This window comes from Perognathus longimembris, chromosome 1 (assembly GCF_023159225.1).
Source record: "Perognathus longimembris pacificus isolate PPM17 chromosome 1, ASM2315922v1, whole genome shotgun sequence".
In the NCBI taxonomy this organism is placed as follows: domain Eukaryota; kingdom Metazoa; phylum Chordata; class Mammalia; order Rodentia; family Heteromyidae; genus Perognathus; species Perognathus longimembris.
Window position 1 is genome coordinate 131746513 of NC_063161.1, and position 17889 is coordinate 131764401.

Sequence of the window (17889 nt, forward strand, 5' to 3'; positions counted from 1 at the left end):
TGAGTTGGGTGCTTGGAGACCTCCCATGTTCCACCACGGTAGTTGTCATCCAGGGCAAAGGGGTCAGCTGGCCTGGCGTAGAAGCAATGAACCCAAGTGGCGATGCCGTCTAGGGTTCCTTCCACCGTGGTTCTTAGGATTTCAGTCCCCTGGTCTGAATAAATGGGGGGTAGGGACAGAAGCAGAATCATATCTTTTAGAGTCCAATTCATTTTCTCTACCTGTCCTGCACTCTGGGGTCTATAAGCACAATGCAATTTCCAATCCGTCCCCAGTGCTGCAGCTATTCCCTGACTTACTTTTGAGACGAAAGCCTGTCCGTTGTCTGACCCAATGGTGGATGGGAAGCCATACCTGGGTAGGATTTCTTCCAGATCTTCTTAGCCACTACATTCGCAGTCTCATGCTTTGTTGGATAGGCTTCAACCCATCCTGAAAATGTGTCTACAAAAACTAGCAAATATTTGTAATTTCTGTGAAATCTACTTCCCAATACACACCTGGCCTATTCCCACAGAGGCGAGCTCCTTTAGTAATCTGTTGATTGGGGGCATTGGCAAGCTGACAGGCCTTTAACAGATCTCAATAAGGACACAATCTCAGGTCTACAAGCTTTCTTTACTAAACAGATGTATGAGCTTAAAATTCTCACTGCCAGTCAGGGCTTTGAGTAAATGCGGGGGGTGAGATTTTAATCTATCCTCTCATTTGACAAACTTACCCTTACTAACCACTATCACAGATGACTGGCAAATTCCTGCCCAGTAGACAGACATGGGCATTGGAAAGGCATGCTTACGAACTATTCTTCTAGGACTTCCCAGCTTTAACTTTTGAAAGGCCAACAGTAGTGACTCTAGGATCTGACACCATCTCTGCCATCCAAGCAGTGGCTTACTGCCTCTGGATGCTCCATCACTTTTGTCCCAGGAGGAGTGACTTTCGACTTGGACTCAGGGCCTGAGTGCTGTCCCTCAGCTCTCCAGCTCAAGACTAGCACCGTACCACTTTTGAGCTCCACACCACTCCGTTCCCAGCACTCTGCTGGCTGATTACAGACAAGTCTCTCACAGGGACCTTTCTTTGCCCGGGCTGGCTTCGAACCGCAGATTCAGATCAATGAGTCTTATAAGGGGCCACTTTACTCCAATTATAAGCAACAAGGTGGTCCACACAGAAGTAGTTTTTAAGCATGCTCTCTTACCTGGAACTTATTAAGGGTCAGTATTAGATCTTGACAAACTTGTAGGAATCACCTGTGCTTCTCTGTGGGCCTGCTGGAAACTGTTACAAAAAAACCTACAAAGAAGCTGGAATGGCAATTAAACATTTTGGTAGCCATAATTCTCCTTTTCTCACTTTGCAATAATTATTTAGGACAATTTTACTTCCAAATTTCTTCCAAAAGGCTACAAAAACAAAACAATTAATACAAAAGGAGGAAAACACACAGGCCTAAGAAAAGTTACGAGTTGGAGATCTCCCAAGCTGGCCCACAACCTCCTACAAGGGTGCAGAAGGAATGGACCCGAGTTGGCCCACAACCTCCTGTAAGAAGGAGTGGACCCGAGTTGGCCCACAACCTCCTGCAAGGGTGCAGAAGGAGTGGACCCGAGTTACGAGTTGGAGATCTCCCAAGTTGGCCCACAACCTCCTGCCAGGGTACGGGAGGAGTGGACCCAAGTTGGCCCACAACCTCCTGCCAGATAAGCAGAAGGAGCAGACCCAAGTACAAGGTGGGCGGGTTGAGTCTCGTTTAGGAGGTCCTCCTGGTCAGTTCCGGCCAAAAACCAAACTGACTCGCGCCCTACAAGCAAAAGCAAAACAGACAAATTACAGGACAAGACAAATGAACAGTGCTGTTTTCTTACCTTCGGAGTCTGGGATCTCGGGGTCTCTGGGGCTATCCCGGACGAGCCCCCAAATGTTGTGCCAAGACGCAAGACCACCCCCAAGAAGACCACCGAGATTCAGACACTCCGAAATGCAAAAGCAAGGCAAGGCTTTATTTAACGAGCTGCCAACTCGGGCCTCGTCCTACCCACCGACACAGTGGAGGTTAGGAGGAAGCCTCGAGCTGTGATTACACAGGGCTTATAAAGGCAAAGAACAAGGTTACAACAATCAGCTGTGCAAGCAAGATTAGAACACAGGTACAAATCTGATTGGCTCAGGGTTCGATTCTAAAATGGGGTTCACGTGGTGGGGCCTGACTTCAAAGTCTGGCACCTCATATATATATATTTGGCCCATCCTATGCTTGAACTCAGGGCCTGGATGCAGTCTCTAAGCGTCTTTGTGCTCAAGGGAGCACTCTACCACGTGAGCCACAGCACCACTTTCTAAATAATTTTTTTTTTTTAAGGGTGAACTTGGGAACTAAAGCCAGAAACTCCCAATACTATCTTATAGCATTCAGAAGGTTCCAAACGACCAGCATTGAGGCCAAACTTTAGCAGGAGTGCAGGTCTTACAAGGTTCACAAAGGGTTAAATCTGTTGGGGACGGCAGAGTGAGAGCACTCTAGTGTGAATTAAACTCATTTCAACCTATGGGTGTAAGGGGCCAGTTGAGGTCATCCTGCGCAGGATTGATGAATCTAGAAGGCAGACATTCTCGAAAAGGCCTTTCCTTTCACAGGGGTTCCGCTTGACATCCGCTGAAGTGGCCAGCTGAGCCTGCCCTGGAGCTAAGAGGCCTCGGGTCGGCTCCCAACCACGTGGGCATCGTGAGGGAGAGCAGAAGAACGCGGGAGTAGGCAGAGCCTGTTCGCTGTCTCCTAAGGCATCATGGGAGTTGTAGTTTTCTCTAGGTCACGAGTGGACCCAGCTCCGTCTGTTTGCTCTATATGTAGTTATTCTTTTGTGCAACTCATTCAAACAAAATAAGTGCTACCAAAAATGAAGCCTGGGTATTTGAGGAAGAACGGATGAAGGGAAAGGAGCAACACAAGCGGAACCAAAAAGTTATAAGCAGGAAAGAGTTAACAGTTGACACGCATGCGCAGGAAGGGCCTGAGGGTTGGGCAGGGACGGAAGGACGTCTGCGGTGGGTTCTGTTTTCCCCGGAAGTGTCTTCCCTCCTCCGGAGTTCTCGCGGACGCGACTTCCTTACCTCATTTGTCCTCGCCCCTCCCCGTCCCTCTACGCGTTTTGGTTCCTGGTTGGTGCTTCCTGGTCGCAGCTGCGGCAGTGAGTATGTGTGTGACGGACCCCGTGCCGCCCGCGGCCGCGGGACCCCTGCCCCACTCTGCCTTGCCCGTGAGACTGGAACTCGCGCGTGCCGCTCACAGGCCTCCGCGGCCCGCTCGCTCTTCACTCGTGGTGCGAGGAGGTGCGGCGCGGCCTCGACGAATGGCCCGTCAGCCGCGCGCTTTCCCACGCGGCTACCAGGCCTGGCGGGGCCGGGCTTCCCGCGTCTCCCTGACCCTCCATTGCCCTGAGACCGGAGTTCAAGAAAGGCTGGCCCTGGATGCGTCTAAGAGGGGGTGGCCTTTCAGCCTGTTTTACCTATGTGCCCCGCAAGCTTCCCTAGTTAAATGCGGAGACCCGGCTGCACCTAGGGGGAGCCTGGCTTTTGAGGACTTTGCAGTCCTGGGCCAACTTCGGTATTGCTAGACCACAGAAATTTGGGGGAGCCATGCCTTTTCCCCCTCATATGAAGCAAGATGACCTAACTATAGCCAAGATTCGCGTCACCCCTCACATCCAGCTGGCCGGTAGTAGTTGCCTTCAGCTTTAGGGAAAGTTGCCAGTGCATTTGACAAACAGGCTGGGAGTTAGGCCTGGATCCTAGCCTCGGCGCCACCACTGATTTACCTTGGCGACTTTTGGAATCTCTTTAGGCAGAATTAACGGTTGTTGCAGAGTTCCGGGTTGAATTAGGAAAAAAAAAAGTCTTTTTTTAGCTCACTGAAAATTTTCCCCTAGCCCACTTTCCTCAAGTATAAAATCAGAGCCTTATAATTAGTTATTATTCAGCTCCCTTCCCAAGCTCTAGACTTTGTTTTGAATATTTAGGCCGTCACATAAAGAAGACTTTAAAGAGGTGAATTGTATTTAACAACATTGTTTAACAACAGTTTAGTGCAGCTGTTAGCTAGAAAATCGGAAGACCGGGAAATGAATTGGAAGGGAGGATTGTCAGGATAACAGTCTGTAGGGCAAAGGAGAACAGCTGAGAGAAAGGTAAAGGAAGGGAACTGTTTGTAGACAGAGTTTGTTCTTATAAAAAAGACTCCCAAGAACAGTTGGGATTTTACCACAATAAATTTAGCCTACTTTTCTTCCTTCAAGGCATTTCTGTCTCTTATGTGACCATTGTTTTACACTTTAGGATATATACATGTCTGCAGACATTTGATTCAAAGTGGCAGTCACCTTTTTAACTTATTTGTATATCACTATCTCTGGTCAGGGTAGAATCTAAAGAGTCAGAAATTTTTAGTTGAGAATAAGAAATGTATTAATCAAATTCTGATTAAAACTGTTTGTTTAAAGGCCAGGTTTGAGGCTATTGGTTTAATCCCCCAGCATGTAAAATAAATGAAAATAAAATAAAAGCTGTAGGTTTTATTTAACTTTGTCTGCAATGGATGCAGAGGACATATGGCTTAAGTGGTTTGGAAGGAAATAAGAGGAAAATATTCAGAGTGACCAGTAGATAGACTGTTAGAATGAAAATATTGGCTTTAAAGATTGAGTAAATTTTTGAAAGCTTAAAAATTAAGCCTTATATTGTTAAAAAAAATCAGTAAATCACTGCTCCTTTTTATAATGGTAAGGACTGTTGTGGTAATTTATTGGCTATAGCTATTACTATGTTTGTTAAGCCATATTAATTTTTAAGATAAATTTCATTCCCATTTCCATGATATAGTTGTAGGACTGGTAAAGTTTTTGAGTACCAGTTTGAGAGATTTGTGGATAGTAAACTGGAATTTGAATGTGTGCTTTTCTTTCTAATTAATTGCCCCTCATAGGTTTTGCGCTACAGTTGAAAGTAAAATGGATATATATGTATGAGGTAAATTTAGTTTTAGATCTGATGCACATGTACCAACTTTTATTTGAAATCATTTATTTTGAAATTAAAAAAAAGTCTTAGCACTTGGCTGAGACTCATGAAAATGTAAATATATTCCACTATGGTCTTAACTAGCTGCCTAACCTTGGATAGGCCTCATTATCTCTTTGGGTCTCATTATCTCTTGGATTTCAGTTTCCTTCTATATAGATTGAGGAGGCTATGTGAAATAATCCAACAGGTCTCTTCTAGATTAAAGGTTTGTGCTGTCATAAAGACCTTGTGTAACTTATTTAAGTGTGCTTAGAAGTTGTTTACAATGACCCAAATGTTGAGAAAGCCTTCCCAGTTAAGGGATGTGTATGTATACATGATGTGTATTGCTCAACAAGTATACATTTTTTTCTGCATTTACTTTTTAAAAATATATGCATTTGGATGTAATTAAAAGGGTAACATAAACCAAAAGCAGCCTGAGGCAAACGTTAACCCTGGCATACATAAGCTACATAAATAGAAGAGAGCATGCTATCCCTGAGCACAATTTTCAAGTAGAGAAGATACAAAATCCTCTTAAAGGCCATAGGGGCTAAATTGTTCAATTCATTTTTCTACATTACAGAGGAAAAGATAAATCCTTAGACCCAAGGAAGTCAGTTTTTATTATGGTTCTGTAGTTTATTTTTGGCATATATTCACAGGTGTGCCGATGGCTCTACTCTTAATCCTTTTCCTTTGGGATGCCTCCAAGAGTAGTACAAATTTATAACTCTGTAATTTAGCTCTTTAATTTTTTTCTGTGCTGCACTGGAATTAGGTTTTATCTTAAGTCCACACTGGATCCTCAGGATGGATCCAGTGAGGATTTTGAAGGAAGCATAATTCCTTTGACTTCTTTTAGAATTAATTTACCTATTAAATAAAAAGGAAAGGATTCATCTTTTATTTGAATTCCTCTGAGGCTAACATTTCAATATAAACTGATAAGTGCCATGAGCATTATTATTCAGACAGCAACATTTAACTTGTATGACAATAACAGCAGAGCAACCTGAAAGACAGTGAGACAGGGAACAAGTATATTGTACTTAGGAGGAAAAAGGCACTAAAAGTTAGTTTCTTTATTTTGGTAAACAAAATAGTCCAGCTTAAGTTTAGTGCATTTTGGGCTTTGGTTCATGTGATTCTTGAGCTGTTTCGTTGTTGTTTTTAAATCAAAACTACCATCACAAACTCTGACCTTTTGATCAGAGAATTGGAAATCTAAGGAAACTTATTTTTGTATTGCTGTATCTGTATAGCTAAAAGTGGAAGAAAGGATAAACTGACATTGTTACTGGGACTAGATAATTAGAAATATGGTAAGGGTTTTGAAATACAAAGTGCTATGGATAACTGTAAAAGGGACAATTAATTTAGTTTGGTGGAAAGAGATGTTAAAGCTAAGTTGAGGATGTGTAGTATTTAATATACATGCAGTAGGAAAATAAAGTGTTTATGCATTTTATCCTAGAGCTGAGAGATTTGCCTCAATTTTATGTCTTTAGTAAAGTTCGTATTTCATATACATTTTTATTTATTTTTATTTATTTATTTATTATTTTTTTGCCAGTCCTGGGTTTGGACTCAGGGCCTGAGCACTGTCTCTGGCTTCTTTTTGCTCAAGGCTAGCCTCTGCCGCTTGAGCCACAGCGCCACTTCTGGCCATTTTCTATATATGTGGTGCCGGGGAATCGGACCCAGGGCTTCATGTATACAAGATGAGCACTCTTGCCACTAGGCCATATTCCCAGCCCCTCATATACATTTTTATAACTAGCAGGAAAGTATACAAATTCATTAAATATTTTCAAGGTATTCTTTGTGCCAAGGATCAGAAGGCCATGGGGTTATTGTTATTACTAGTGCTAGAGATTAAAACTTCCTTTTACTTGCAAAGCATGCAGTCAGTCTAACATTGACCTATACCTCCATTCATTGAGATTGTTTTTAGTTGAGAATAATTAACTGCACTGTGAACAGTACATATAATGACATTCTGTTTCAGCTTTTAGTAATAGTGAAAGTAATATTCTGGCATGAGACCACATACCTGAAAGGTGGAAATAGAGGGCCAGAATAAAGGAAGAGATGAAAAATGCATGATACAGTGAGAGATACTTAGAATCTTCTTTTGTAATTTTAAACATTTTGAAGAATAAGTGTTGTGAAGCAGTGGGTCTCCATCTGTTTTTCTTTTCCAGTATACCTTAGAAATAGATTTTTGTGAATAGCTATAACTTAATTTGTTGGTAGTAATTCTCATTTGAAAGGGGTGGATATTATTACAGTGGGTCATAATAGGATTTAGACCTGTTAAAAATTAAAAGTAGGGGCTGGGGATATGGCCTAGTGGCAAGAATGCTTGCCTCGTGTACATGAAGCCCTCGGTTCGATTCCCCAGCACCACATATACAGAAAATGGCCAGAAGTGGCGCTGCGGCTCAAGTGGCAGAGTGCTAGCCTTGAGCAAAAAGAAGCCAGGGACAGTGCTCAAGCCCTGAGTCCAAGGCCCAGGACTGGCAAAAAAAAAAAAAAAAAAAAAAAAAAAAAAAAAAAAAATTAAAAGTAAGAGGAAAAAGTATTTTAATATATTGGAGAAAAATGATGGGCCTCTACATAGAAATTGGTTCTTGGATGATAACTAGACAAGATCTAAGCTTTTAAAATATATTCTTTGTATAACTTTCTTTTACAGCCCTTAGATAACCAACTTTTCATAATGTTTGGCGGCTATGAGACTATAGAAGCATATGAAGATGACCTTTATCGGGAAGAGTCATCTAGTGAACTGAGTGTTGATAGTGAAGTGGAATTCCAACTTTACAGCCAAGTTCACTATGCCCAAGATCTTGGTAATGCCATCAGGGAGGAAGGACATGAAGAAGACAACTCCGAGAATTCAGAATCATCTGATAGTAAACCAAATCAGAACTTAATTGTTCTTTCAGATAGTGAGGTCATCCAGTTATCAGATGAGTCAGAGATTATCACTTTGTCTGATGAAGATAGTATTTATAGATGTAAAAGAAAAAAATTTAGAGATCAAGAACATGAAAAGACTCAAGATCTTCCTGCTTCTCATCATTCTAATGAATTGGCTGATAAGAGGGATATTGAAAAGCCTAAATCTGAAGAGAAATCTGGTGTTATCCGAGAGGTCATGATTATAGAGGTCAGTTCAAGTGAAGAACAAGAGAGCACCACTTCAGAAAATGAAAATATTGAAAGCTGGATGCTACTGGGATGTGAAGAAGATGATAAAGATGATGATATCCTTCTCAATCTTGTGGGATGCGAAAACTCTGTTACTGAAGGTTAGTATACTGGCTATTTTGAAAAGTACTATTATCTTTAATAAGGAAGATTATTTTTTGCCAGTCCTGGGGCTTAGACTCAAGGCCTGAGCACTGTCCTGGCTTCTTTTTTTTTTTTTTTTTTTTTGGCCAGTCCTAGGGCCTGGACTCAGTGCCTGAGAACTGTCCCTGGCTTCTTTTTACTCAAGGCTAGCACTCTGCCACTTGAGCCACAGCGCCACTTCTGGCCATTTTCTGTATATGTGGTGCTGGGGAATTGAACCCAGGGCCTCATGTATAAGAGGCAAGCACTCTTGCCACTAGGCCATATCCCCAGCCCCTGGCTTCTTTTTGCTCAAGGCTAGTACTCTACCACTTGAACCACAGTGCCACTTCTGGCTTTTTCTATATATGTGGTGCTGAGGAATCGAACCCAGGGCTTCATGCATGCTAAGTAAGTACTCTACCATAAAGCCATAGTCCCAGCCCAGGAGGGTTGTTTTTTCCTACACAGAAGACCAGCAGGGTTAGTGCCTTTTATTTGCTCATTTTTAATGTTGATCTCATGATACTGTCAGTAGAGTACTCTAATGGTCTCTAAATATTAGAAAGAATATATCAAAGACACTTCTGCTGTAAGCATATCTTAACTGGTTTTTCCTGTTTGGCTGGATCAAGTTCTAGACCTGGAAACTTAAGTTCTCATCTTTTATTTGGTACCACAGGTGAGTACTTCATCTGTGTCTGACATTTGGCTAACTCTGTTGGGACTGCCTCTTCATAAGTGATTTGCTTACTCAGGAGCTAGCCAGACAGCATGAGGAATGCCTGGAATGTAGAAGATGAAGAGTAAGGGCTGGGGCCATGGCCCAAGTGGTAGAGCACCTGTCTAGCAAGTGCAAGACCCTGAGTTCAAACCCTCCTTCCTCTAAAAAAAAAAAAAAATGCTGTAGAAAAAAAGAAGGGTGAAATTAGTACTTCAGAAATTGCATAACAAGCAAGACAAGAAAAAATATGAAAAGCTAAAATTCTCAAGAATTGTAGGAGAAAATGCACATTTTAAGCCATATTACTGAGGATTAAGATTTTGATGTTAACTTTGTCTCTTCTGTCACATGTAGTCACCTTGTAGTCTTATTTTTTTAAGTCTTTTTCTTTCTTTATGCCTAATGCCACATTTCTTGCAAATAGCCTTTTGTATCTTCCTCACATACTAGTTGTCTTGAGATGCTCCTTTATTTATGTTCTGTATTACTGCTTCAAAAGTTTTAGTGACATTGTTGTCCTCTGAAGAAAGTGTCTTTACAGATGATGCTTGGATGCCCAGAGACTAGCTATTTTTTTTTTTTTTGCAGAATCAGGAGATATTTTAGGCTTCTGTGCCAAATAATCTCTTTAACTATTCAACTTTTGCCTTTAGGGAAAAGCAGCTTCACATAGTACCTAAAGAAATGGGGACTTTATCAATTGATTCTATTAATCTTATTTAGATATAATAAGTAGCTGTCATAGCTGTAGTTTGCTGATCCTAAGAATTTCTCAGTAAAAAGAATAGTGTTAAAGCTGTTATACTAGCTACATCACTTGATTCTACTATAGCAAAATTCACAACATTGAGACATGTGAGAGATGGTCTTTACATTAATTAATGCATCTGAGTGAGAGATGGTCTTTATATTATTAATGAATGCATCTGCGTAACCAACATAGTAACTAATTGTAAAGGACTCCAGACGTCTGAGACCCATGGGTTGGAATAAAGAGGAAGTAGTATGATGATAGAGGATAGCACTGGATTAAGAATGTAGAGGGGAGGCAGGAATGGACATTCTCCTTTTGATTGACTCAGGAGGAGAGCCAGTTGACAGGTTTCCCTGAGAGTTACTGCTTGCATGGCTCTATTGGCAGAAGATAGGTTTTAGCTAAAGGAGGTATATGAAAGAGTTTCACTTATCAAATTACCTTGTTTAATCAGGTGCCTATAAACTTAGCAACTCAGGAAGCTAAAACCTGGAAGATCTAAGTTTGAAGTTAGCCAGGGCAGAAAAGTTCAAGAGACTCCATTTTTAATTAACCAGCAAAGTGCCTAATTGGAAGTATGGCTCAAGTAGTAGAGCCTTAGCCCTGAGCAAGAAAGCCAAGTGAAAATGTAAAGTCCAGTCACTTGACAGTTCATGAAATAAAGAGTCTGGTAGTAGTGAAGAACAGAGACATATCTTATGTGGCTTGGACATGCCATAGAAAGTGGCAAAAAGAACATACTTCAGCCCATCTGTAGGGTACTGACAAGAGCTTTAGATTTAAAGAGGAAGATTTGGCCAGAAAAAAAAGATGTTGTATACATAATTAAACAGACTGGCAAAGTGTGGCCTGGTTGATTATTATCTCAGTTCTGATTCTTCTAGGGATTCTGGAGCAATTACTGCTGTCCTTACTTGAGGAGAGCAGTCTGGTTCCTATACATTGGTTACTTTTGCTCCAGGTTGTAGCTGCATCATTATAAATAATTCTCTTCATTTAGGTCTGTCCTGTGAGGGTCTGCTGTTTTTTTTCATTGGGAGTAGCTTTCATTGTGAAGACATTATTCATCAGTCTTGTCTTTTTTGCAACCCAAGATGATTGCAGAGGAGAGACAGCCAGAGTAAAGAGGTAGATGTAAAATGGAGGCAAGGATGCTACTAAGCTTGTATCTTTCATTCAATTAATCTTTGGACATTTGCAAGTTTAAGTGAGGAGTCGGTGCTTTTTAGCAAAAGCTGTTTATAAGTATCTGTTATGATTGTAGCTGTCAGTATTTCACTACTTTTCAAGGCTGAATAATATTCCATTATATGAGTGTACTGTATTTTGATTATCCATTCATCTGCTAATGGAGATTGGACTTTTGATTATTATGAATAGTTCTGCTGTGAATGTGCCTGGTTGTGTTAACTTGAAAACCTGCTTTTAGTTCTTTGAAGTACATACCTAAGAATGGATTTATTAGTAATGTTTAATTTCTCAAGGCACTCTCAAAACTGGATGTTATAGTGACTGCATTTTATATTACTGTCAATTAGCTGCATTTCATTTTAACTGTAACTTGCCATGTTGCAAATTTCTGTTTGATTTACCAACAGGCACTTTGATATAAAGCATTTTGTCTTTTATGGGAATAGTTTATGATGATTTGCACTTTCTAGCATATTAAAATCTATGCTAAGCTGAAAGTGGAGCTGTGGCTTAAGTGGCAGAGCACTAGCCTTGAGCAAAAAAGCTGCGGGGGGGTGGGGTGGGGGGGTGGGGGGAAGGGAGTTCAAGCCCCAGGAGGGGGAGGAAGAGGAAGAGACAGGGACAGAGAGAGAGAGGAGAGAGAAATTTCCTTATATTTTCCGTGCATTTATGGTTTTATAAAAATCTATTTCATCCTTACAGGTATACATTCATTTAAATGTTAGTGTTTATATACTACCTTTTCTGCAACATAAAATAGGATTGTAAGTAAATCCAACATTCTGTGTATGTTGCTTTTATTTGTATATCCATATTTCCCTCTTTTTTAATTCTAAGATTCGTTTTTCTGTTCTAGTCAAATTCTGCGGTCAAGACAATGTTGGTAGTTTTATAATTTAACTTGATTCTTAAAAACAGATTTTCAAGCTGGGCATCCGTGGCCCACACCTGTAATCCTAGCTACTCAGGAGGCTGAGATCTGAGGAACACAGTTCAAAGCCAGCCTGGGCAGGAAAATCAGTGAGACCTCTGATCTCCAATTAACGACCAGAAAACCGGAAGTGGCACTATGAGTCAAGTAGTAGAGCATTGGCCCTAAGCTGAAGAGCTCAGGGACAAGTTCAAGCCCCACAACTGACCAAAAAAAAATTAAAAAAAAATGTGTGTGTGTGTATGTATGTGTGTGTGTATATATAAATACAAATCCTTCCCTTTTTCCCCCCTTAGTTGATCTAGTATAATCCTCTTTTCAATAAGTAATATGTTTGGTAATGATGCCTATTTAAGTGTGTTATTACTTTCTAATTATTTTTATCCCCTTTCTAAGTAGATCTGATTCATAAAATAATTTTTACAGAGGACTTTTTTTCATGTTAGTATGTGGAAATTCTGTTATGTGTTGGAAAGACACTGTTTTAGTCTAAGTGACTTTGTTGTTCATTGAAGAGACAAAACGTAGTAAGAAGTAGTAGTTTTGTAGAAGTTTCAACGATTGAGTTAAGTCTCTTAAAATCTTGATGAAGATAGTTGTGCTGGTGGCTCATGCCTGTAATCCTAGGTAGTCAGGAGGCCTGAAATCTTAGGATCATGGTTTGAAGCTAACCTGGGCAGGAAAATCCATGATATTCTCATCTCTAGTTAACTACTAAAAAAAGCCAGAAGTAGAGCTGTTAGTCTAGTGGTAGAGTGCTAGCCTTAAGCAGATAAGATCAGGGACAGCATCCAGGTCCAGGCTAGGTCCTGAGTTCAAAGCTCAGGACCAGCACATAAAAAAAGCCCCAGGCCTAACACCCCTCTCCCGATGTTGAGATGTAATTGAAAACTTGCACCCTATGAACAAATAATACTATACTGTTTGTGGAGTTGAGATACTAGTAACTTATGGAAGACTGTATAAATACATGCATATTTTGTGCTTGATATTACTAAATGAGAGTAATAGTCCCTCTTTTATGCAAACCTTAGACTTTCCCCTATTCAATTTTAGTGAAGTGCTTTAACATTTAATTTGCTTTGTTGGTGAATATTTTACAGTTGGGGGCATTATTTATCTAATGTTCAACGCTTCTCATTTTATAATTTGAAGTTATTTACTAAGTTTTTGAGTTTTCATTTAGACCACAGGATGTGACACTCATCTTCTCTTTATATACAGTCATATAAAGGTGGCTCTGGTTATAATACATTTCTGCCAAATCATAGGTTCTTAATGCCCATATACTTAATGGCTTTTTTTTCTTCTGGTATATGTAGGAAATTATTTCTAAGGTTTAGGCCTCGTTTCCTTTAATTCTTAAGGCTTTCTTCCATCTTCCAGGTTGGGAATTGAACCAGTACCTTGTGTATCCTAAAGAAGTGCTCCTAAGGCTTCTTGTAAGAACTATCTATGCTTGGTTTGTCAATTGTTTCTTTTAAAACTTGTAGCCTTTCTTTTATTCTCCTTAGTAAGAGTGCTTTGCTATTCCTATCTTCAGAAAACACATCCTAAGACCTTTAGCAGATGCCTGAAATTGAGGATAGTACCAGACCTACTGTTTTTCTCCTGTACCTGTATTGTACATTTATTTTATAATTTAGGCACTAATAACATAATATGACAATGTTATAATGTCTAACTCCCACAAATTTAGTGCCTATTTGAATCTTTAAGCACTTAGTTCATGTTGTAGCTATACATTTTGCGATTTGAAATGCAGCAGCAAACTATCATGAGTATTTTTCCTTTTTTTGTAATATCATTTATAGATTTTTTTAACCATAGATCTTTGCAACCTTATATGATTTTTCTCACCAAATTAGATCAAGAACTTGTACATTTTTCCTTAAAGGAAGCACTTTATTTTTTCTCTGTGACATATCCTAGTTTCACTATCTTGTGCCTTGGGGTCATTATTAAGGAAAATGAAGTTTATTTCAACACAAGCACTGTGGTACTGAGACAGTTGATTTGAAAACTGTGATGACTGAGATGGTAGATAATGTATACATACATACAGTGTGGATATGCTAGACAAAGAGATGGTTAACATTCTAAGATGACAAAGCAGAATAGTTTAAGATTTGCTCTGCTACTAGGATGGCATATCATTTGATACACGTGAACTGTTCATTCTGGAATTTTTTCTTTTATATTTTTGGGCTGACTGGCTACAGATAAGAAACCCTAGAAAGCAAAACTAGATTGATGAGGGCTGGGGAGGGGGAGACTGTTCCATTAGCAAAGCACTTTCCTGTTTGAAGAAGAGATTACCAAAGGAAATGGTCATGGTTTTTGATTTGTGAAGTTAATATTAAGGATTCACTTTCATAAGAGAATCAGATGATGAGAAGAGATACTTTGTGCTTTAGAAATTATAGAGAAATAATCAACAACTTGTTTTTTTGGAAAGAGAAAGGGTAGCTAAATACTGGTGACTCACCCCTGTTATCCTAGCTACTCAGGAGGCTGAGATCTGAGGATTTGGGTTTGAAGCCAGCCCAGACAGTTAACATGATTTATTCTGGGTCCATCCATTTACTTAGCATCTATTTTCTTAAAGTCTTAAAATTTATTTAACACTAATGAGTAGTAATCTAATTACACTTGCAGAAACGTGTTTTAATCTACTTTTTAATCTTAATATTTCTTTTGTATTTGATAGTTTGAAAGGTTTAGACAGAAAAAATTAAATAGATTTGGCATTTATAAAGAAAACATCTATAAAGTATATAGGATACAGCATTTTTAAGAGTTGAAGAAGCTGCGCTTTTTGCATGGGACTACGATGGTATAGAGGCCTGCATTATATAGACCTCCCTCAGAATGTATGATTTTGTACGTTTTTTATTTGTTTGTTTGTTTATTGTGTTGGTACAAGGGCTTGAACTCAGGGCCTGACCCCTGTCCCTTAGATTTCTTTTTCTCAAGGTTGGAACTCTACCACTTCAGCTACAACTTTACTTCCAGCTTTTTGCTGGTTAGCTGGTGATAGTTACTACTCAGGCTGATTTTGAACCATGATTGTCAAATCTCAGGATCCAAAATAGCTAGGATTATAGGCTGGATCCACTAGTACTTGGGCATATTGCTCTTTCAGTTTGTCAAAGTTTGCCCTACATAGTGGATACCTAATCTTAGGTGAACTTAATTGCAGTTCCATCTTTGTATGTAGAATAATGTTCTTTATATAGTATTATTTGGAGTTACAGTGAAATTGTGGTTTGCTTAAAAAAAAATCATGGCTTTTTAAAATGAGGTAAAAATCAATGGCTTTTAACAATGTAGGGCATTCTTCCAACTATTTTTGTATAAAATTCCATTTTTCCTCCCTAAAATGCTTTTAGATGTGATTTCAGGGGTGAGCAACTAATTAAGAGGCAATTGTTTATACCTAGCACCTGCTACCAAACTAATATTTACTAAAATTTGAGTAGAATAGGTTACATATTTGAATTTCTGTTTTTTTCAACTATATCAATATCTTGTTGATCAGTGTCTTTAAATATTCTCTTAGATTTTGCTTGGATCAGTTTCTACATTGCTTGGCTATTTAATACTTACCCTTCAGATTTCAGTTTAAAGTTCACTTTTGAATGAGGTAATGGTTAGTTATAGATTCTTTTTTGATCAGTATTGTGATTTGAACTCAGAGCTTTCATACTTGAGAGACAGCAAGTTCCATAGCACTTGAGACATGCCCTTCCCCACTTCCTTCTTGGCTCTGGTTATTTTTGAGACAGAATCTTGTTTTTGATCTCCTATTTATGCTTCCTTTGTAGCTGGAATAGAGGTATGTGCTGTTATGTCAAGTTTTTTCTATTGAGATGAATTCTCCCAAAATTTTCCCAGGCTGGCCTTGAACCATGATTCTCCTTAGTAGCTAAGAATACAGGTGTGAGCCACCATTGTCTGACTACATTATCAACTAGTGGTAGTCATTAGGAGTTAACAGCTGAAGTTTTCTAATTGTAAACTTTGAGTAGCTTAATTTTTTTTTTTTTTTTTTGCCAGTAGTGGCGCTTGGACTCAGGGCCTGAGCACTGTCCCTGGCTTCTTTTTGCTCAAGGCTAGCACTCTGCCACTTGAGCCACAGCGCCCCTTCTGGCCTTTTCTATATATGTGGTGCTGAGGAATTGAACCCAGGGTTTCATATATACGAAGCAAGCACTCTTGCCACTAGGCCATATTCCCAGCCCCGAGTAGCTTAATTTTTTTACTGGTTACATAATATATTTTGTTTCACTAAAGTTATAAAGCTAAAATGGGACTTAATCGGAAAATATTTTGGCAAAACAAAAACTACAGGGATAGTTTCATGACCATTGTGACAAATACAGGCTTACAGCTCATGGTTTTTGAGCAGGTCTCCAGTATGATACTTTTTAAAAATATAGTTATGTTTGATTTGATGACATTTTCTGATATATTTCCTTATGACAGTCTTAATTCTGAATTCCTAAAAGTGGTCCAAAAATGTGGAAGCTACTCTACCATAAAGGTATTGAGATGTAAGAATTGCTATTTAGGCCTTTAGACACATTGAAATGCATGTCAGTGGAGAGTTTACTGTAATACCAGAGCTAAATACATTTCTACAAATACAAGAGATGCCCCAGCATAATATGTAATCATTCTAGAGGAATGTAATAACACTTTTTTGAAAAGGTGGCCAAGGGTAGATAAAATCCTGAATTAAGCCAGGTGCCACGGCCTGTAATGCTGGCTACTCAGAGGAGGCTGAGATTTGAGGGTTGAGGTTCTAAGCCAGCCCAGGTAGGAAAGTCCATGAGACTCTTATCTCCAGTAAGACTACCAAAAAGTCAGAAGTTGGGGTATGGCTCAGAACTCAGGCCCTGAGTTTAAGCCTTAGGACCAGCATATGCATGCACACACAAATGCACAAACACTGTATTAAGAAGAACCACTTTTCTGTGCTCCTATGCACGCATCTGTAATCCTGTAATCTTAGGATGCTGAGATCTGAAGATCATCTTTGGAAGTCAGCCTAGCAGACAAAGCTGAGAGGCTCTTACCTCCATTAACACCACCAAAAGGCTGGAAGTGTGGAGGTATGGCTCAAATGATAGCTTTGGGACAGCTCCAAGGCCCTAAAGGCAAGCACAAGGAACAGCACAAGGAAGGAAGGAAAGGAAAGAAGGAAGGGAGGGAGAGAAGGAAAGAACCTTGTTGAACTTCTATCTTGAAGTTCAGGGTAAATACAGTATAGAATAGATGGTGAAATTCTTTTCTGCTTTTTATATTTTTTATTATCTTTAAGCAGTTGCACAAAGGAGTTACCAAGACAAAAGTTTGTTACAAACAAAAGTTTGTAAGTATAATGCATCTTGATCAATGTCAGCCCCTTTATCTCCCACGTTCCTTCCAACCCAAACCCAACTCAATTTTCTTAGGATATTTTAATATTGAATATTTTGACTGTTTTACTTCTTACTGTCTTCATTTGTCTACTCCCCTCCCTTTGACCTGCCAAGTGCTAGTTTTCTGGTATTTATTTTGTTGGGCTGTAAGTTTGTCTTTCCAAAGATTTACACCATTGGAATTTTTCCCTGTAAGTACTGTACTTGGCTGATACATTTGTATATACTTGCATACAATTCTGAATGTATGTTTACTTGTACATTTATAAATTAGTTCTACCTTCCATGTATAAGAGAAAACATGTCCTTTGTTTCTTTGGGCCTAACGTACTTCATTTACCATAGTTTTTTCTGTTTCCATTTTTTTTTAAATAAATGATGCAATATTAGTCTTCCTAATGGATGAAAAAAATGCCACATTTTCTTGATTGATCCATCCATTGTGGGGAGTTTGGGCTGT

General features: G+C 39.4%; 1 protein-coding gene across 5 annotated transcripts in view; it reads left to right on the top strand.

Annotated features, from left to right (window-relative positions):
• The first annotated feature begins 3077 nt into the window (after positions 1-3077).
• Zcchc7 (zinc finger CCHC-type containing 7) overlaps positions 3078-17889 on the top strand; it is a 194829-nt gene continuing 180017 nt past the window's right edge. For 2 of the 5 annotated variants that reach the window (XM_048335707.1, XM_048336012.1), the window contains exons 1-2: positions 7199-7393; positions 7640-8381. In XM_048335707.1, the coding sequence (XP_048191664.1) occupies positions 7787-8381 (595 nt within the window). In that variant the 5' untranslated portion in view covers positions 7199-7393; positions 7640-7786. The other 3 variants (XM_048335793.1, XM_048335864.1, XM_048335947.1) reach the window with 3 other exon arrangements.